Genomic DNA, 18023 nt, shown 5'->3' with positions numbered 1-18023 from the left:
TTGTTGACATTTACCGAGTCTGTGCTGGCTTCACAATGCAGAGAAAGGACTGGGAGGGAGAACAAGGGATGTTCCCTTCAGGGAGGGGCGAGAGGGAGAGAGAAAAGACACAAAAGAGAGGAAGAGGAGAGAGAGGTGGGGAGACAAACCCTGGCACAAGGCCCAGCTCTTGGAACACTGGCCTCGCCTCAGTGCTTATGTGTAGCTCCACTGATGAAGGTGCTGGAGAGCTAAAGAATTAACCCTGGCTCTCCCAGCAGATTGGGCCTCTCGTCATAATTTCAATCCACTGGATCCTGGAAGCTCGGTGGGACTGCCATCTAAAGTGTCTGTCTGTCTCACCCACATATACCTCTCCCTGCCCTCTCTGCTTGTCTGACTCTGTCTCTACTTATTTATTTTATGTGTTTGAGTGTTTGCTTGCATGCACTGTTGTGCAACATGTGTGTGCAGTGTCTGTTCAGGCCAGAAGAGGGTGTTAGATGGTCCATGCTGTGTGCTGGGATTAGAACCTGGGCCCTCTGCAGGAGCAGTAAGTACTCTTAACTGCTGAGTTATGTCTCCACCCCAAAGACTCTTCTCATGATAACATTCTTCCAGGTTAGAAAGCATGGCCAAGACTGTTAGGGACTCACAGTGATGTCTGAGGAGGAAGAGAAGACAAGTTCAACCTCATTTGATATCTAAATTCAGAGTTCCTGGACACTCAAGCTGGATACAGCTCTGACAGACAGGAACCCTGCTGGTAGCAATCTGAGCTCCTGGCAACAGGCCCCAGTATTCTCCTTGGCATGGTTCGCAAAACTATTTTATGGAAAATCAGCTCCAGATATTTTTTTTTGTATTATCCAGATTCTGATACCGTCTATACCACATACTGGTCTAGTCTCTAGGATTAGCTATCTTGATTCTCCATCTCCTCAAAGATTCTCAGGGTAGATTGTCCAAGCTTCTCTAGAGACTTGGAGCCCATGGGATGGATATATGTCGGAATAGATTTTATTAAGCTAGCTTATGTTGAAATAGTAACAACAGCTCAAGCTGTCTCAGGACTGAAAGGCTTAGGGCCTATGCTTGTCCAGTCCTTGAGGCTGAGCCTTAGCTGGTAGAATAGTCCCACACTGGACATCTCATGATGGGGACGCTGGCAACCCAGAGGCTTCCTGGTCCACGATCCTGAGGGCTTCAGTCATTCTGACCAGGCACTGAGCACCTGAGAGTTTCCCAGAGAATCTAGTCCTTAGTCAGTGATAGACGCTTAAAAATGCCAGTTCTGGTACTTATAAGGAAGCAGCAGCAGCAGCAGCAGCAGCAGCAGCAACAGGGCAAACTAACTCTGCGGCAAGGAGGGCAAGTAATCAAAATGTGGATAACGTTTTATCTGGGCTGCCTGAAGGTGCCTCCCACATTCGGGGGTGGATTTTCCCATATCTGTTAAGGCAATCAGGACAATTCTATAGGTGAGGGTTCCTATTCAGTTGAGTAATATGTGGCAAGTTGTCATTAAAACAAGCCATCACACCAGGTCACTGGAAAAAAAAAACAAGATTATTCTGGTTTTGACATTCCAGTTGAGTCTTGGCTTTCTGACTTCCAGACCCTCACCATCCCACGTAGAAAGAGGAGAGCATTTGGGGAAGGGGACTCCAGAGAGGATTTGGCCACGGGATTTTGCATGTCGTCTTGTGCTAGCTCTTTAAAGAGCCCAGATACGTTGCTATACTAACTAGCTGCCTTTCACACTGCTCAAAGAGCAGGTAATGAGAGAGAGAGCGAGCACATTCTGGCCTTGAAATACAGATGAAATCTTCCAGTAGGAAAGAAGTCCCCATGAGCCCCGCCTCCGTGTGCTTTTAACAGCGGCCTGTCTCTAGGCTCAATTCAACTTGCTAAATCAGTCTGAGGCTACGAAGGGAGTGGAACAGTAATTGGGGACCATGAATCTGTGAAGCAGGAACTTGGGAACAGCTCGAAACTGACTTGAGCCGGTTCTAGCCTTGGTGACAGGGAAACTCCAGGAAGCCCGGGGGGGGGGTGCTACCTCTGCCTGATTGTTTGGTCTAGCATTTCAGACCATCCGTACCCCCCCAGTCACTGAAGTTCATGAGGATTCTGATGTCACTGACTCTCAGGTCCTCAGCATCTCAGGTGGGAAGAGAAAGGATTTGGGAAACCATTTTAAGTGATGACTCCAGAGACCGTTGTCTCACAAGGCTTTATGTGTCATCCTGTGGTATCTCTTTGAATAGCTCAGCTCTGTTACGACACTAACTAGTTATAGCCTCACTCCGAGCTGTGTCTCTGTTTTGAATTCCAGCTCCCTCTGGCTCCCTGGGACTGTTTAGAAGAGCATTTAAGTAGGGTTTCCTTTTGTTTAACGGATTCAGAGGCAGACAAATCCTCTTATGAAAACATATTAATTAACCAAGAGGCCATTTCTCCAGAGTAAAATAAAATTAATAAATCGTACAAGGTGGGTGTTTAAGTTTGTGATCCCAATCTCATCACATGCTACTAATGTGCATATTAGGCTTTTAAAGATTACTGTCTCAGTTATATTTACAGAGCAGGAGGGATGCTGCCCGACTATTCTGCGGCCTCCCTTCGTGAGCTTATGAAGGTAATGGACGGGCAAAGGAGGTGCTAGGGTTGAACTGTAACCATAGAATGTGGTTTCTTTTTTAAAATGTTGTATGTGTGAGCATGTGTGCATGCATGCGTTCCTGTGTGTGGTCTGTGTGTAGGTGTGTGTGCATGCATGTGGAGACCAGAAGCCAACCTCAGGGCATCTTTCCTCAGGACACAACCTCCTCGTTTTTTGAGAAAGCCTTTTTTCCACTGGCCTGTAACTCACCAACTCTGGTCGGGTGACTGGGCAGTGAGCCTCAGGGACCCATCTGTCTCCCTCTCGCCAGAGCTGAAATTCCAAACACATACCACCATGCAAGAGCTTTTTACATGGCTTCTGGTGAATCAAATTTAGGGATATATATGTATATATGTATATATATGTGTGTGTGTATGAATGTGTGTATATATAATATAAAATATAATACACATATATATATATATTCTAAAATCTAAGGCAGTGAAGAGAAAGGGAAGAGAGGCATCCCATAATTCCTAGAGTTACAAGAAAGTCTTCAACTAGTTGACTGGAGAAAAGAATGCCCCATGATTCTGGGTAGTTGACTGGAGAAAAGAATGCCCCATGATTGTGCGTAGTTGTTTGTGGGGAGTTGATTCTGGGTAGGATCCAGGTTTCAGAAAGGAAGTCTGTCATTGAGGGCTTTGTCTCAAGGGGAAAGAGCACTGTTGTGCTATGTGAGAGGCACACGTGTTTGTGATGACTACTGATTTGTGTGGGCATGTTCACGTGAGTGTAAGTGGTCATCCAAGTGTGTATGCAGGTGAAGGTGTGTGTGCATGGAGGCTAGAGGGACACCCTTGGCTACTGTTCCTCAGATGCTATCCACCTTGATTTTTGAGACAGGCTTTCTCACTTGCCTGGAGTTGGCCAAGCAGCCTACCATGACTGGCTATTGTGCTCCAGGCATCTGCCTAAGTCTGCCTCCTCAGTGCAGGGATCGCAAGTACACAGCACTGTGTCGGGAATTTCTTTGTTTAGATGGAGTACGCCATAAGGCCCACAGTGCAACTTGGATTGAAATTTTATATATACACATTATTTATGTATATATACATAATTATACATATACTGTATAAGTATATATTATAGATGAAACTTTATACACACAGACACAGACACAGACACAGACACAGACACAGACACAGACACAGACACAGACGCATTTTTTTCTCTCTCTGTGTGATGGTTATTCTTAGTTTTCAATTTGACTACATCTAGAATTAATTGAAACTGGAGTGTCTGGATACACCTGTGTGGAAATTTTCCTTAATTAAATCTTTTGAGGAAGGAAGAACCACACTAAGTCTGGGTCTTTTGAGGTGGAAAGATCCACCTTAAACTTGGTCCACACCTTCTGTTGACAGCCTATCTAAAGGTCATGGAGGAAGGAAGCTCTCTGCCTGATTATCCTTGCTTTTGCTGGCAAGTCCATTACTTTGCTGGCACTAGAGTCTACTTTCCCAGGATTCCTGTGTGTACTGAAGGGCAGCCAGCCTCGTGGACTGGACAACTACTGCATTCTTAGACTTTACGTTGGTGGATAGCAATTGTTGAACTAGCTGGACCACGGCCTGCAAATCACTCTAATAAATCCTCTTTACATTCTCTGTCTCTCTCTCTGTCTCTCTTTCTCTCTCTCTGTCTGTCTCTGTCTCTCTGTCTCTGTCTCTCTCTTCTGACTGTGTCTCTGTCTCTGTCTCTGTCTCTCTCTCTCCCCTGGCTATGATGAACCTTGCACTACCTCTGGGCTCTGTTGGCAAGAAAATCATCACCAGATACAGCATTAGGAGCCAAAATAAACCCCTCTTCTGTGTGTAATATAACATTACTTACATCAGAGAAGGGATTGATTCCCATAAGATACAATAAGAGAAGGAGCGAGGGAAGACAGGGGAAGGTGTAAAGTAGGAGTATGTGGAATGAGGTGTCACACAATCCAGTTCTTATAAGTTAGATGATAAGATTGTAAGGTAAAAAATTAGGAGACAGTAACATTTTGAAGAAAGCCAAGGGAACAGAGTACGTGGTTTTTAGGAACTTCAAAATAACCCCAGAGGGAAAGTATGGGTGATCTTTCCGGGCACTAGGTAAACAGATCTCTGCTGGGAGAGGGGCTTGGATCTGGGGTACATCTCTGGGCAAGGCCCCCATGGGGAACCCTCATATTGTCACCTGTGACTCAGCCCCTGGTTTCAGGACCTCAGATGCCTCCTGTAGAAGGTGTTTCTGACAGTGCTGTTTGGATAACTTGGGGAACTGGGAAGGCATTAAATAAAAGAGACAGAGGCGCTAAGGAGGTGGTTCAGTTGGGAAAGGTCTTGCTGTGCAAACATGATGATCTGAGTTAAGATGCCCACATACAAAACTAGGCACGACAGTGCATCTGAAATCTCAGTCCAGTAGGCTGGATTGCTGGAGCTCACTGGCAAGCCTGCCTAGCTGAATTAATGGCTCCAGGTTCAAGGAGATGCCCCATTGCAAAAAAATATGGCAGACAACAACTAAGACATATCTAATGTCTATAGGTGCATATTGCTCACGTGTGTGCGCGCGCGCGCACACACACACACACACACACACACACACACACTTGTACTTGAGAAAAACGATGAAGACACAGCAGTGCTGGGGTAACATTGTGTGTAGGGAAGTGGGCTCTGTGGTGCTCATAAGTTGCTGTAGAAATAAGAACTTAACATATTGGAGCATTTTATTTGTAAGATTTTCAATTTTAATTTCCATGTTCAGGAGGATTATCCATTGTATTTTGTATTTGATATTGGGATACACGCCCACTGGTTTTGTAAGTTTAATTTTTGGGCAGTTGGAGTGCTTTAGGAGAACGCTATCTTGAGGAGTATTGAGGTATTGGGCTTATAAGACATATGCTAAATCCTGAGAGAATGCACGTGATTGCTCCTGTTAGGGGTTTGATGGTTTTAAGAAAAAAAAACAGATGTATTAAATTTGTGGTTATAATTTAGAATGTTTAGGAAGAACTTAATTAGTCAAGTTTGTAAGTGGTACTTAGATTTTAAAGATTAAATTTGATTTGCTAGATTTGAAAAAGCTGTGACTAACTGGAAATACATTTTAAAAAAGTTCTGATTAGTTTGGAAATGGCATTGAGATGCTTTAGGGGTGGGGCCTCAGCTCATGTTTAGGAGCTCCTTGAGAGTCAGCCAAAGGTCAAGAGAAAGTGATGCCTGACATCAACACACGACTACTTTCAGGACAGCTTTCTGATTTGGTGGATGCGATAAGGGCCAAATAAAAGCTGTAGTTCTGATGACTTAGGTGTCAATGAAAGCTCACACATTGGCAGGGGTGCATGCAAGGACCAGAACACCATCTCCCTGAGACAGTGGTGCTGGGACACATTAAGGCTTGGGAGAAGGTGGGTCCAGCCTGCAGCCCCTAGGCTCCATGCATCCATTGATAGCTGTGACTGTGGACCCAACACAAGATTATAAACTTAATTTGGTGGTTCTTAAACATGAACCTGGCAGAGGACGACGTCATTTTGCAGTGCCGGAAGGTTGAACATGTTCAGCTAATGCATGGTAGGGGGAAAGCTTTTAGTCCCTCTGCATCGAGAGCTGTAATTATGTAAATGATGGACTTCTAGTGGAGTGTGCACATCTCCACGGGTGGCGTCGGTGCTGACAAGCATTTAGCCAGAGATGGGCGGCTCGATCAGGAAGATCTTAAACTGTAATCTCATCGAGGAAAGGTGCTTCACCTTGACGTTATTGTGCCTGATGTGGAAGAAAGCTGAGGGGGCTGAGACAGAAGTGAAGATGCCTAATGGATACGGGATAAGTCAGGGCTTATTAGAGATCACGATGCTAATTGCCACTAATGGGGTCTTACTGGGTGCCAATGATCTGAGACAGTCTTGTAACTTTTACTCTCTCTTGGTGACAGTGTCTCGTGAGGTTAGGTTTTTTTTTAAAGATGCGGTTTTAATATTTTATTCCTGTGTGTGTGCACGCCTGTGTATGTATGGGTTTGTGCACAAGAGTGCCATGCCCACAGAGGCCAGAAGAGGATGTCAGATGGTTGTGAGCCTGGTTACTGTGGATTGAGCTCTCTCTGGTCTTCTGGAAGAGCAGCGGTGCTCCTCACTGCTGAATGGTCACCTCTCCAGCCCAGGGTTAGTTTTACTGACTCCATTTTATTAGATGTGAAAGCTCAGCCAAATCAAGTGATGTTTGCACAGCTGGGGCGTGGCAGAACCAACGCTGGGATCTACTTCCTGACCCTTTCATACTGACCGTGGCTGGCTTGCTTGTTTGATTGTTTGTTTATTTAAGTGTGGGCTCTGAGAATCAAACACAGTTGATCCTGATTTGGTAAGGCCATCTCTTAATCAACTGAGCCCATCCCTCCCATAGATACAGTTCTCAAAGCAGTTCATGTGTTAGGGTGAACTCATGCTGAGCACGAGACCTCAAAGTCACAGTTGAAACCCCTCTTCATTCTCTGGGGTCCCTCCTTTAGAGACTCTCCTGCTACCCATTCCTCTGAGGTCAGTTGCAGCCTTTCCTGTGGTGCATGAGAGGGCCATACAGTCAGTCTCCTATCCTACGGCTTCCACCGGACACTTTGTTGGGAATTTGTTGTGTCTGAGTACTGGGCATTTAGGTAAGCACTCTTACTGAGTATAGCACAGAGACATATCGCCAGTCCTGGATCTTGGTGGGCTGGATGGAGTATAGGTTTCTATAGGTTTTGACTTGGAGAAAAATCCAGAGATTTGATAACATGCTAGGGAAGACAATTGTCTATGCATTCCCAGCCTGGCTGGAGAGATCGGAGGTGTGATGGCAATGGTCAACGCATGTTACAGGTTTTCTCCTGAGGTGATAGTATGTATGTGCTGGGATCCTCAGGGAATGGGTGAGGACCCCATGGGGATTGCAAGTGGTATGAGGAAGAGACAGGGTGAATTAGAATAGTTGGCATTCTAGAATGGACTGAGAGACCTTGGTGACAAGTGTTCTGCGCTGCCAGACGGCTCTTTATAGCAGACACTTAGCAATATTCTTCTTATGTTTCAACATAGAACATTTCACACATGCTTTAGGAGTTGCCTTATACATTGAACTTGGTTTTCACATCTTCTAGTGTGTGAGAGGGAGGCACAATCAGTTCGTCCATGATGAATACAGTTTAGTGGATTGCTAGTTTGTGCCAGGTACTGTGTAGGTGCTGGGAACAGGAAGCAGACAGAGCAGCCTTGTTGCATGGAACCTGCAGCCCAGTGGGCAGGAAGGAGTGTCAGGAGCTAACACATCACATACAGTTCTAGTGCTACTGGAGAAAAGCTGTGGAAATAAGTAAAGGCATCCCATTTAGACCAACAGGTCAGAGGCAGCTTCTCAGTACAAGTGTTCTGAGCTAAGGGTATGTGAGGGTCCATCAGCACATGGTGTTGGGCAGGGTCATGTTGACAGGATGGATGTTTCATTCCGGTCACCTTCTTCTAAGAGATTCCATGAACAAACAAGAATAATGAAGACAGAACAATGAAAGAGTGGTAGGCAGTGAGTGAACTAAAGACGAGGAAGACCCCGGGGGCAGGGGGTTCACTGTAAAGGTTGACATAGAGAAGAGACATGAGGCCAGTAGAAACCACTCCAACCCAGAGACTCAGATTTCACTTCTGCACAAGGAAAGGATTTCTAATGTGACAGTCAAATTGAGCCAATGGGATAAACAGACGGAAATTTAAGTTGTGTTTGAAACTCCAACACTGCCCTGTCTGAAGGGTTGTGAGGTTGAATTTGTTCCGGGGTAGAAAATTGTGAAGGCGGCATTCGATGTCCTCTCTGGTACTGGAAGAGGCTTTATATTCCCTGCTTTAGGTTGGGACTTTCCTTAATTATTGTCAAAAAGCCACCATGAACAGTCATGTGTGGGCTCGTGCGTAGGCACACAGACTCAACGTCCATGGTTTTTAGGCTCTGAGAGGGTGGAGAGTTGACAGACAATGATAGAAGATGTTGCATCTAATTTTCATAGCAAGGTAGGCAAAGAATCCTACTTTCAGCAGGAGGGTTGGATGAGACAGTGAATTAGAAAGCATACAGAAACAAGACATCATTATAAATTTTATTAACATGAAATCTGCCTAGTTTCCAAGTAACAAATATTAATAAATCATTATGAGCATCTTTGAATTTAATTAAAATACAAGGCTACACATTCTTTCCTCTGCAGCCCACTCCTCTTCTGCCCCCTTTCCCTCCTTCCTTTTCTTCTCTTGGAACCAGTAAACATTTTTCACATTCCCACAGGAGGTCTTTGCTTTGTTTGCAACCCCCTCCTCTCTAGTGTGGCATTGGTTACTCTGGGTTCTGTATTTACATCTGTGTTGACTCCTGAAGACTGAGTGAAAAAGGACAAAGACACCAAAGTCGTAGTACTTCAACATCTGGGGGCAAGAGCTGAGCTTAGGGCTTCAACGTCTGGCACAGAGCAGATGCTCAGTAAGTTATGTGGATAGCTAAGGAGACACTCAGTCATTCCCCATGTTTCCCATTCTGTGGACACGGTCTCTTTGCAGGTCACCAGTGCTCTCTAACTTTGTAGCCCAGTGTTCTCAATGTCCTTGACTCTAATGAACATGAACCAACACAGGTCGCTTTTCTTAACCTTTGTCTCTTCTCTCTTCACCTGCTTCTTCTCCTTGTGCCTAGTAGGATATACTTGTGACAGTCATACTGTGTGACTTTTACTCAGTAAGCACATATCCAAGTAGAAGAGGCACTTTCTACTTCTATTCAACCAGATAGTCATCACTTCTATGCGTAGAAAACTTCTCAATCTGTGTTTTGATACCTGACTCATTTCCTAACCCATCTACCAACTTGCTTATTGAGAACTCGTCAGTGTGTCTTCACATCAAAAAGATTGGACTCATTTTCTTCCCTCTGAGTCTCCTCTTCACCCATCCCACATTTATATGAGAATATAAATCTATTCATTTAATCTGCTATCCTTCCACAGATATATTTGAACTCAATGCTTTTGTCATGCAGTTTTTCTCTCTTGAATACCACCTTTTATATATGCATACACACATATCTATCTATCTATCTATCTATCTATCTATCTATCTATCTATCTATCTATCTATCCATATGTCCCCTTTCTGAGAAGGAGTAGCCACTTTCTGCAATCTTCCTTGATCACCATTGCTTCTGATCATGAACTTTCTCTTCTTCCTTCTTGTATTTACCCATACAATTTTTTTAAAGATTTATTTATTTATATGCGTATACTGTAGCTTTTATCAGACACTCCAGAAGAGGGCATCAGATCTCATTACAGATGGTTGTGAGCCACCATGTGGTTGCTGGGAATTGAACTCAGGACCTCTGGGAGAGCAGTCAGTGCTCTTAACCGCCGAGCCATTTCTCCAGCCCCTGCCCATACAATCTTCATGAGCCACATTGCACAGTGTCTTACATTGTAGTCTCTAAGTCAGTCTTTCTCAGCCAACACAGAGCACAAATGCTTCAAGAGAAGACAAAAATTCCTCACTTAGGAAATACCTTGCTCTGGGTTCTATGATATTTTTACTTCATCCCTCAAACCTTCTAAGTCTGGAGGATGTTCTCCCTTGCAATCCTTGTCCTAGCATTTTCCAAACCAATAGAACAAGAGCAACATCCTTCTTATGCTTCTACTGTATGCCTTTACATTGAGAAGAACTTTCTATTTTTTCCCAGTGTGACCTACATTTCTGCAAGTAACTAATAATAGTCAGAAGCCGGACACAAGCCAGATGTCCCTCAACTGAAGAATGGATAAAGAAAATGTGGTTCATTTACACAATGGAATACTACTCAGCTATTAAAAATAAAGACATCATGAATTTTGCAGGCAAATGGATGGAACTAAAAAAATATCATCTTCAGTGAGATAACCCAGACCCAAGTGGCCATACCTGGTAGGTACTCACTGATAACTGGATATTAGCCAAAAGGTTTAGAATATCCATGATACAACTTGCAGATTATATGAAGCTTAAAAAGAAGGAAGCCCCAAGTGTAGATACTTCAATCCCACTTAGAAGGGGGAACACCAGAGGCAGAGGGAGGGAGGGAGGGAAGGACTTGGGTGGGAGAGAGGAAGGAGAAAGAAAAAGAGGGGGCAGGATCAGGTATAGGGGGAGACCAGAGAAAAGTCCAGAGGGCCTTTGCAACAGTATAGGGTGGGAATGGGGGGAGGACCACTATAAATTCCCAGATACCAGGAATGTGAGAGGCTCCCAAGACCCCGTGGGGATAACCTTAGCCCCAATGCCCAATGGTGGGGAGATGGAACCTAAATAGATCACCTCCAGTAGATAAACATGGCTCCCATTTGAGGCACGGGGCCACCTACCCATCTTCAAAATTCTTGACCCAGAATTGTTCATGTCTAAAAGAAGTACAGGGACGAAAATGGAGCAGAGACTGAAAGAAAAGCTACTCAGAGACCGGCCCAACTTGGGATTCATTCCATGAATGCACACCAAACCCTGACACTATTACTGATGCCATATTGTTCTTGCAGACAGGAGCCTGATGAGGCTGTCCTCTGAGGGGCTCTACCAGCAGCTGACTGAGACAGATGCAGATACTTACAGCCAATCATTGGACTGAGGTCAGGGACTCTTATGGAAGAGTTAGGTGAAGAATTAAAGGAACTGAAGGGGATGACAGCCCAGTAGGAAGAACAACAATATCAACTAACTTGAACCCTTCAGAGCTCCTGGAGGCTAAGCTACCAACCAAAGAACATACATAGGCTGGTCTGTGGCCCCAGCTACAGATGTAGCAGAGGACTGCCTTGTCTGGCCTCAGTGGGAAATGCACTTAATCCTGTAGAAACTTGATGCCACAGAGAAGAGGATCTTAGTGGGGTGAGGTGGGAGTGAGTGGGAGTGTGGGGGAGCACCCTCTCATAAGCATAGAGGAGGGGGAGGGGGTAAAGAACTCATGAAGGGAAGGCCAGGAAGGGAAGCAACATTTAGAATGTAGATAAATAAAATAATTAACAAAAAAGGAAAAAATAAAGAAAATCAACAAAGTGCCCAGCAACATTCTTGACCATCCGGACACTGGAGATTCCCAGAGGTTGGGGAGAACATGTGACAGAGTATAATGGGACAGCTCCAGAGAGGAGGTGAGCTTTGAACCTTTATAGAGAAAGTCCTGAGCCTCAATGCCTTAAAGTAATAACCTCAGATTTGACTCACACCCACACTGACATCACCCATCCTGATTTGCAAAGACTGGACTGTGGTGGTGGTTGCCTAGTCATGGGAATCCAGGTCCATCTCCGTTAGTTCAAGAGATCCTGAACTCTGAGAATGCCTCTGTGTAGTGTAACAAAAGACTGAAGGGGCTGCCTTGACATGGAGCTCCTGGGTCTTGCCAGTAAGTAAGGTTCACAGGTAGACCGAGGATCTGTCAGAGACCTGGAAGCCATGTATCCCACAATGGGATGGGTGCCTGGGTCAGTGGGTAGAGGCTTTGTTACTATGCATGTCTTTGTTTTAAATTTTTTTCTACTCATTTGGAGCACGTTCACTCTTTTCCCTTTATGTCTGCATTTGCCCCTATTGGGGCCATTCTCTTTCTAGTCTCAGGTTTTCTAGAGGTCATCCCACTTGGCTGCTTTGATTCACTCAAAACACAGCAGTACAGAGCCAGTCTGAACAGCAACCAACGCTTTCCTCTTATTTCACCAAAATCACACCCGCCTCTTCCAGGAAGAGAAGCCATTGGCTTTCATAGCCTCCTGTGGCTGTGTGGCTGGTTCTTGGGCTGCTTGGTTTGGCTGAGGCCATGGGATCCATCTTCCTCTTTCTTATGTCCCCCTGATAAAATGTTCACCATCATGAGCCCATAGACTGAGGTTCCAACTCTGGACAGCCAGGAAGCACCACATGCACACACCTGTACCATTTAGAGCTAACAAGAATGCTTGAATTTTAAGTGTGACACAGGCAAAAATCCCTTGGGCTTGTTGAAGTTTAATGGGAGAAAAACTGAGCTCATTTAGTTTTGTTTACCTCAGAAACCTAACCACTGCCTTCATAAAATGGATATTTCGGTGCTGGAAAGAGGGGCTAGTGGTTAGGAGCACTTGTTGCTCTTGTGTAGAAGATCTGGGTTTAGTTCTTAGCATTTGCATGGTGGTTCACAACAACCTGTACCTCAGTTCTATGCGACCCAACTCTTCATCTGAACCCCATGGGTACCAGGTAATCAGGTGACACACAAGCATTCAGGCAAAATATTCATACACATAAAATAAAATAAAATGAAATAAAAAAATCTTCCCCAAAATGGCAGTTCTTCTAGAAGACAGGCCCTCCCTCCACCCCACCTCTATTTACAGAATGACTGCAGGAAAACATTAAATTAGTAACGAAATCTGCAGTTGAAGTTTTATTTCTCTTTTTGTATATTAGTCCTAATAAGAAAGTTGGCAAAATTTAGAAAGATAGCTTAACCAAACCACCTTGCTTCAGGTAATTTCTTCTCAGGAAAGGAAGAGAGACACTCTTAGGGATTTACGTCTGGGAGCCTGCAGAACGGCTCAGCAGAACGGCTCATCTGCTGGACGTGCTTGCTGCCAAGTCTAACGGAGTTTTATCTCTGGGACCCACATGACGGAAGGAGAGAACCAGACTCCTGCAGCTTGTCCTTTGACCTCCACATATACCATAGCATACACGTGCCCCCCCCCCATGATGCAATAAGTAAGTGTAAAAAGGTTTATGTCTAGGATATTAATTTTCAGAATTACTATAATAATGGGAAACGGTTGCAGTCATGGAATATAATGCATCTACCAACTGCTCCACTTCTTATGACTCTGAGGATTGAACCCAGGACTCTGTGAGTCCTAGATAAGCATTCTACAACTGAGCTGTATGCCAGCCATCTTACTTAAAAAAAAATTTATGACATGGAATGTATCCATGCTACCGGGCCAAACCACAGCGGTATTTGTATCGAAAGCCCTGGAGAAGAAAATCAAAAGAGCCAAAAAGCCACCCATTGGTGGTTTCCATTATGATCTAAAATTTGCCCCTTGACATGTAAATGGAGGTATTGAACGTAGATGGAAGAGCTAGGAAGGTTCAAATGAATCAGGTGGATCAGTGCAGACCTTGCTCTGCCCCTGGTTTACAACCCTTTAAAATAAAGAGGCATAGCCTTTTATCAGATGCTTCATTTGATTCAGTAATTGTACTTCTGGGACCCTCACCTAGTCTAAAAAATGTAAAACAAAGTTATGACATGGAAATGTTCATGAGAGCCTAAGAATGATAAAAAAAAAAAATCTAGAATTGCTTACCCACACAAGGGTGGGGGGGGATGGGTAAATAGTAACGTGTTTATACAATGCAGTACTAGGAAGTCATTAAGAGTATATTTCTGAAGACATTACATTTTTATTGCTGGATAGTTTCACACAATTCATCATATAATGAATTTTAGTCATTTGTGCCCCATCCTCCTCTCTTACCTCCCTTCCTCCCTGAGGAACCTTCTGTCTACTCCTACTCTCATGGCTTCTCTTTGTATGTGACCCTCTGGGTTTTATTAGAATCTCCTGCCTGACAAAGGTAGTTGTCATGTCCCCTGTTGACATCAGTGGAAGACGTAAGCTACAGACATACAGAAAGCAGTCTCCACAGGTATTTAACATCCACAAATGAGAATTTCAAGTGTTAACAGGTGTTGTTCAGGATGGTGCGGTAAGGGTTTGAATTTCTTTGTGTCTCTGCTCTTCCCACTTCCCAAATCTTCTGCAATAAATAAGGTTTAACTTTATAGCCAGGAAAAATCATGCTGTCATCTTTAAAGATTTGATTCAGAAGTTGCCTGTTAAGAATCCGAAGGACATAAAAATATTTAGCACTTCTTGTAAGTGCGTATCCATGTTGTGGGAAGGAGTGATTATTCCCACAGACACAGTTTATAACCTCCTTCTTCTGACAGTAAGTATTCTTGGGAGAGACTGCATGGCCATACATGCAGAAGGCATCTTCATGAGCAGCCTGAGGGAATGAACTCCCAGAGTGCACATGAAGCTCGGCAAGAGCAGGAGTGTGCCCTTGGGGGACACCAGTCCACCAAAAACCTGGGTCCTAATTTTAATCTGAAGTGAAACCCTGTTAGCACCACGGAGCCACATCCGCCCATAACAAACGCCTGGCTTTTCTTCTGCCAGGGCATCTGAGACCCTTAGAGCCACTGGGCAGTTAGTTGCCCCACTGCATTTAGGTCCTGTCATGATTTATAATGATAAGCAACGCTGGGGCTGAAATCTGGCTCCCTGCAACAATCCAATGTGAGAACCTCCCACTCTGATTTTAATCTCAGTTCCCTAGAAAACAGCAGAGTCCTGGAATATGTCCCCGTGCAAGTCAGAGAGAGAGGGTGTCTGTTGGTGAGCACTCCCAGAGCTCTCACACCGTCTGTGAGCAGGTCTCCCAGAAGCTCAGACAGGGCTCCATTGCAGTAAACAACAACAAAAACCCAACCAAAGAAAACCCAACTCAGCTCTAATTCATGAGACGATGAGGAAACGTGCGTGTATGGAACCGAAATGCCAGGTTTCACTAATACATCCGGCTGCACACCATGCCGAGGGGTACTTAGTTGTTGTTGATTAAGAAATCTTCCGTTAGTTGAATGAACATGTCAACACAGAAATATTTTACAGGCACACGTCATTTTCACCAGAATCAGTGTCTGAGGCTGGCACAGTCCAAATAAGCTTGTAAAATAGTTCCTTTCACTGGCAGTTTGAAGAATTGGTTTACACCCTGCATTTAAGATACAGATCAACTCGCACCACATGTCTTACCCCAGACCTGTCACAGAGGAACTTACAAGGGCGCGCGCCATCGCCAAGATGGACGTAGAGAATGTTTTGGTTTTTAAAAGTATTCACTCATCACAGATACCCAACTACAACTTACACATGGCCTTCAAATACAGGCCTTTCCTTGATGTTTTCCCATAGGCTTCTCATATTCATTAATCTCAACAATGGCAAAACAATCCACTTTCCCGTCCCTGTGGCAGCTGTTAAACACACTTTTACATCTCAGTAAACAGTCGGTGGCCATGTCCATATAAACCATGCATGAAAGACCCGAGACACGCAGGAAAAAGTCAATTCCAATAATCTGTGCTCTAGCCACCACTTTCCCTTCATGACACCTGAAGAGCCATTCCTTCCAGACTGCCAGCCTCTGCATGTGAAAGATCCAACCCTTGCATTTCCAACGGGCTTCAGAAACCTAATCTGAAGGTTGGAGGTGATTGGTTCTCAATTATTTCTAACAAGAGCATTTCTCTGTGGAGACAGAGGCTAAAAACATTGACCTTTGGTAGAAAAGGCAATTTAGACCCCGGCCTGGGCAAGCTTCCTGGATCCCTGCCTGGGGAAGCCCTGGAAAGGAACCTGGTTCTCCAGCCTGAGTGAGAGGATCTTAACAGCACCCAGTTGCTAAATGAGAATTTGAAGTGTTTCTAGACTGTGGTCAAATGGCTGTCACTCTCACACAACACTGGAGAGTTGAAGTGGGCATGGAAAGTTCATGTACCTTTGGGGAAGGCTGAAAAAACGAGGAATTTGCTGAGGAATACTTAAAACACAAAGCCATCAGAGTGTGACACAGAGTAACAGATCTAGAGGGGTTCCCGAAGTTCCCTTGGCCAACCCCTCGATTTTTCTCATCCATGCACTAAGGTAAAAGGAGAGAAAGGATGTACGGGAAAGAGTAAGACAGGAGATGGGAGTATTGAATGGAAAAGAAGAGAGGCTAATGAGGGATGGAGAAAGTAATGAGAAAGAGAGGTCTGAGGGTTCTAGCAGGCGGAGGGCATGGTGCACAGTGTGGCTCTCCTGCTACATTGTATCCAGTCCCAGACCTCCTTAGCAAATTCCCAGTGCTCTGGGCACTTTCTTAATTTTACCAACTCACCTGTCGAAGGCCACGGCTGTCATGGAGTAGATACTGGCGAAGAGAGCAGCGATGGGGAAGAAGTTGTGAAACTTGCAATAGAAGAGGCCGTAGTACCACACATTGTGGACTGCGTAGGTGAAGTTCACCACCGTATTGAATGCAGCCATGCAGGCCTCAGCGAAGGCCAGGTTCACCAGGAAATAATTGGTCACTGTCCTCATTCTCTTGTGGGCCAAAATGATCCATATCACCACTACGTTGCCCACCACGGAAGTCACCACGATGACCGTGTAGGCAGCCGCCCAAAGAACGATTTGCCAGGTAGGCTGCACGAACTGGTTAGACTCAGAGGTGTTGGTGGAGATGTTGGGGAAGAGATCAGAGTCCATAGGAAGGACGTTATCCATTTTGGGGCAATCACAAACACACACAGAGGTACACACACACACACACACACACACACACACACACACACACACACACACACCTCCTTGCCGCAGGACCTTGTTGCAGATGCCTGAGGCTTGAGGTTCTGCCACACAGGAAGTGGGAAGTTTCCTGGGCAGAACTCAGTCCTGGTTAGCAGGAGACTTGCTCACAAGAGCAATGCTTCTCCTGTGTAGGCTCTTTGCCTGGTCGCTCTACATTCCTCCACTTTCAAGCTAGGCTCTTGTTTGCGTTAAAGCAGCTGCACGCCACACAGTTCCAGAAGGCAAGACAGCCCGCCTTTCTGCACCTGCTGCTGCTAGCAACTCCCACTAACATACGTGCGGCGGGAAAGGCAAAGCTGGGTGCTGGGTGGGTGCTCAAGGGATAAGAAGGGCTGCTCGCAGTGCAGTGTTGCTTGCAAAAGTTCTGGTCCTCTGGCCGGGTTCTGAGGTCCGCATCCAGCTGGTGAGCTCCCTTTTTCTTTGCTTCGCTTGAAGCTTCTACTGTCACCCGCAGCTTGTCCGTCTTGGTCCTTCTGGGCTCAGGAGTTAGCAGAGCCTTGGCAGGGTGCGCACTAGGCTTTTATAACCCGCTGCAGAGACGTCACTGGGAAGGGGCTGTACCTGGACTGCGTACTCGCTGGTCCCAGAGCGCAGCGCAGCAGCTGCGCCAGTTGTTGGCAGCTGTGTCGCTCCACCACCGCAGCCACCACGCCTTCTGCTGCTCGTGACCTGCTGTAGGCGTTCTGCAGGCCGGACGAACCCAGCACTCCGCGAGGGGGCGACAAGGTGGCCCGGGAAGAAAAGACCCAGATAGGGCTCTCAGCTGGAAGCACGGTCGTGGCAGGGATGCTAGCAGAAAGGAAGGATTTTTGGAAATAGCTGAAGTGGAGGACAGTTAATGTTCTGAGGCTCACCCCGGGGGGTGCGGGGGGTGGCTCAAGACAACCTC

General features: G+C 45.4%; 1 protein-coding gene across 1 annotated transcript in view; it reads right to left on the bottom strand.

Moving 5' to 3' along the window:
* The window catches only part of Tacr1 (tachykinin receptor 1), a 168876-nt gene extending 151267 nt beyond the window's left edge, over positions 1-17609 (bottom strand). The window contains exon 1 of the mRNA NM_012667.3: positions 16662-17609. Coding sequence (NP_036799.1) covers positions 16662-17050 — 389 coding nt within the window. The 5' untranslated portion in view covers positions 17051-17609. The remainder of the gene's footprint in view (positions 1-16661) is intronic.
* Positions 17610-18023: the final 414 nt, after the last annotated feature.

The sequence above is a fragment of the Rattus norvegicus genome, chromosome 4, assembly GCF_036323735.1.
Source record: "Rattus norvegicus strain BN/NHsdMcwi chromosome 4, GRCr8, whole genome shotgun sequence".
Taxonomy (NCBI): domain Eukaryota; kingdom Metazoa; phylum Chordata; class Mammalia; order Rodentia; family Muridae; genus Rattus; species Rattus norvegicus.
This window is presented reverse-complemented; position numbering and strand designations above follow the sequence as displayed.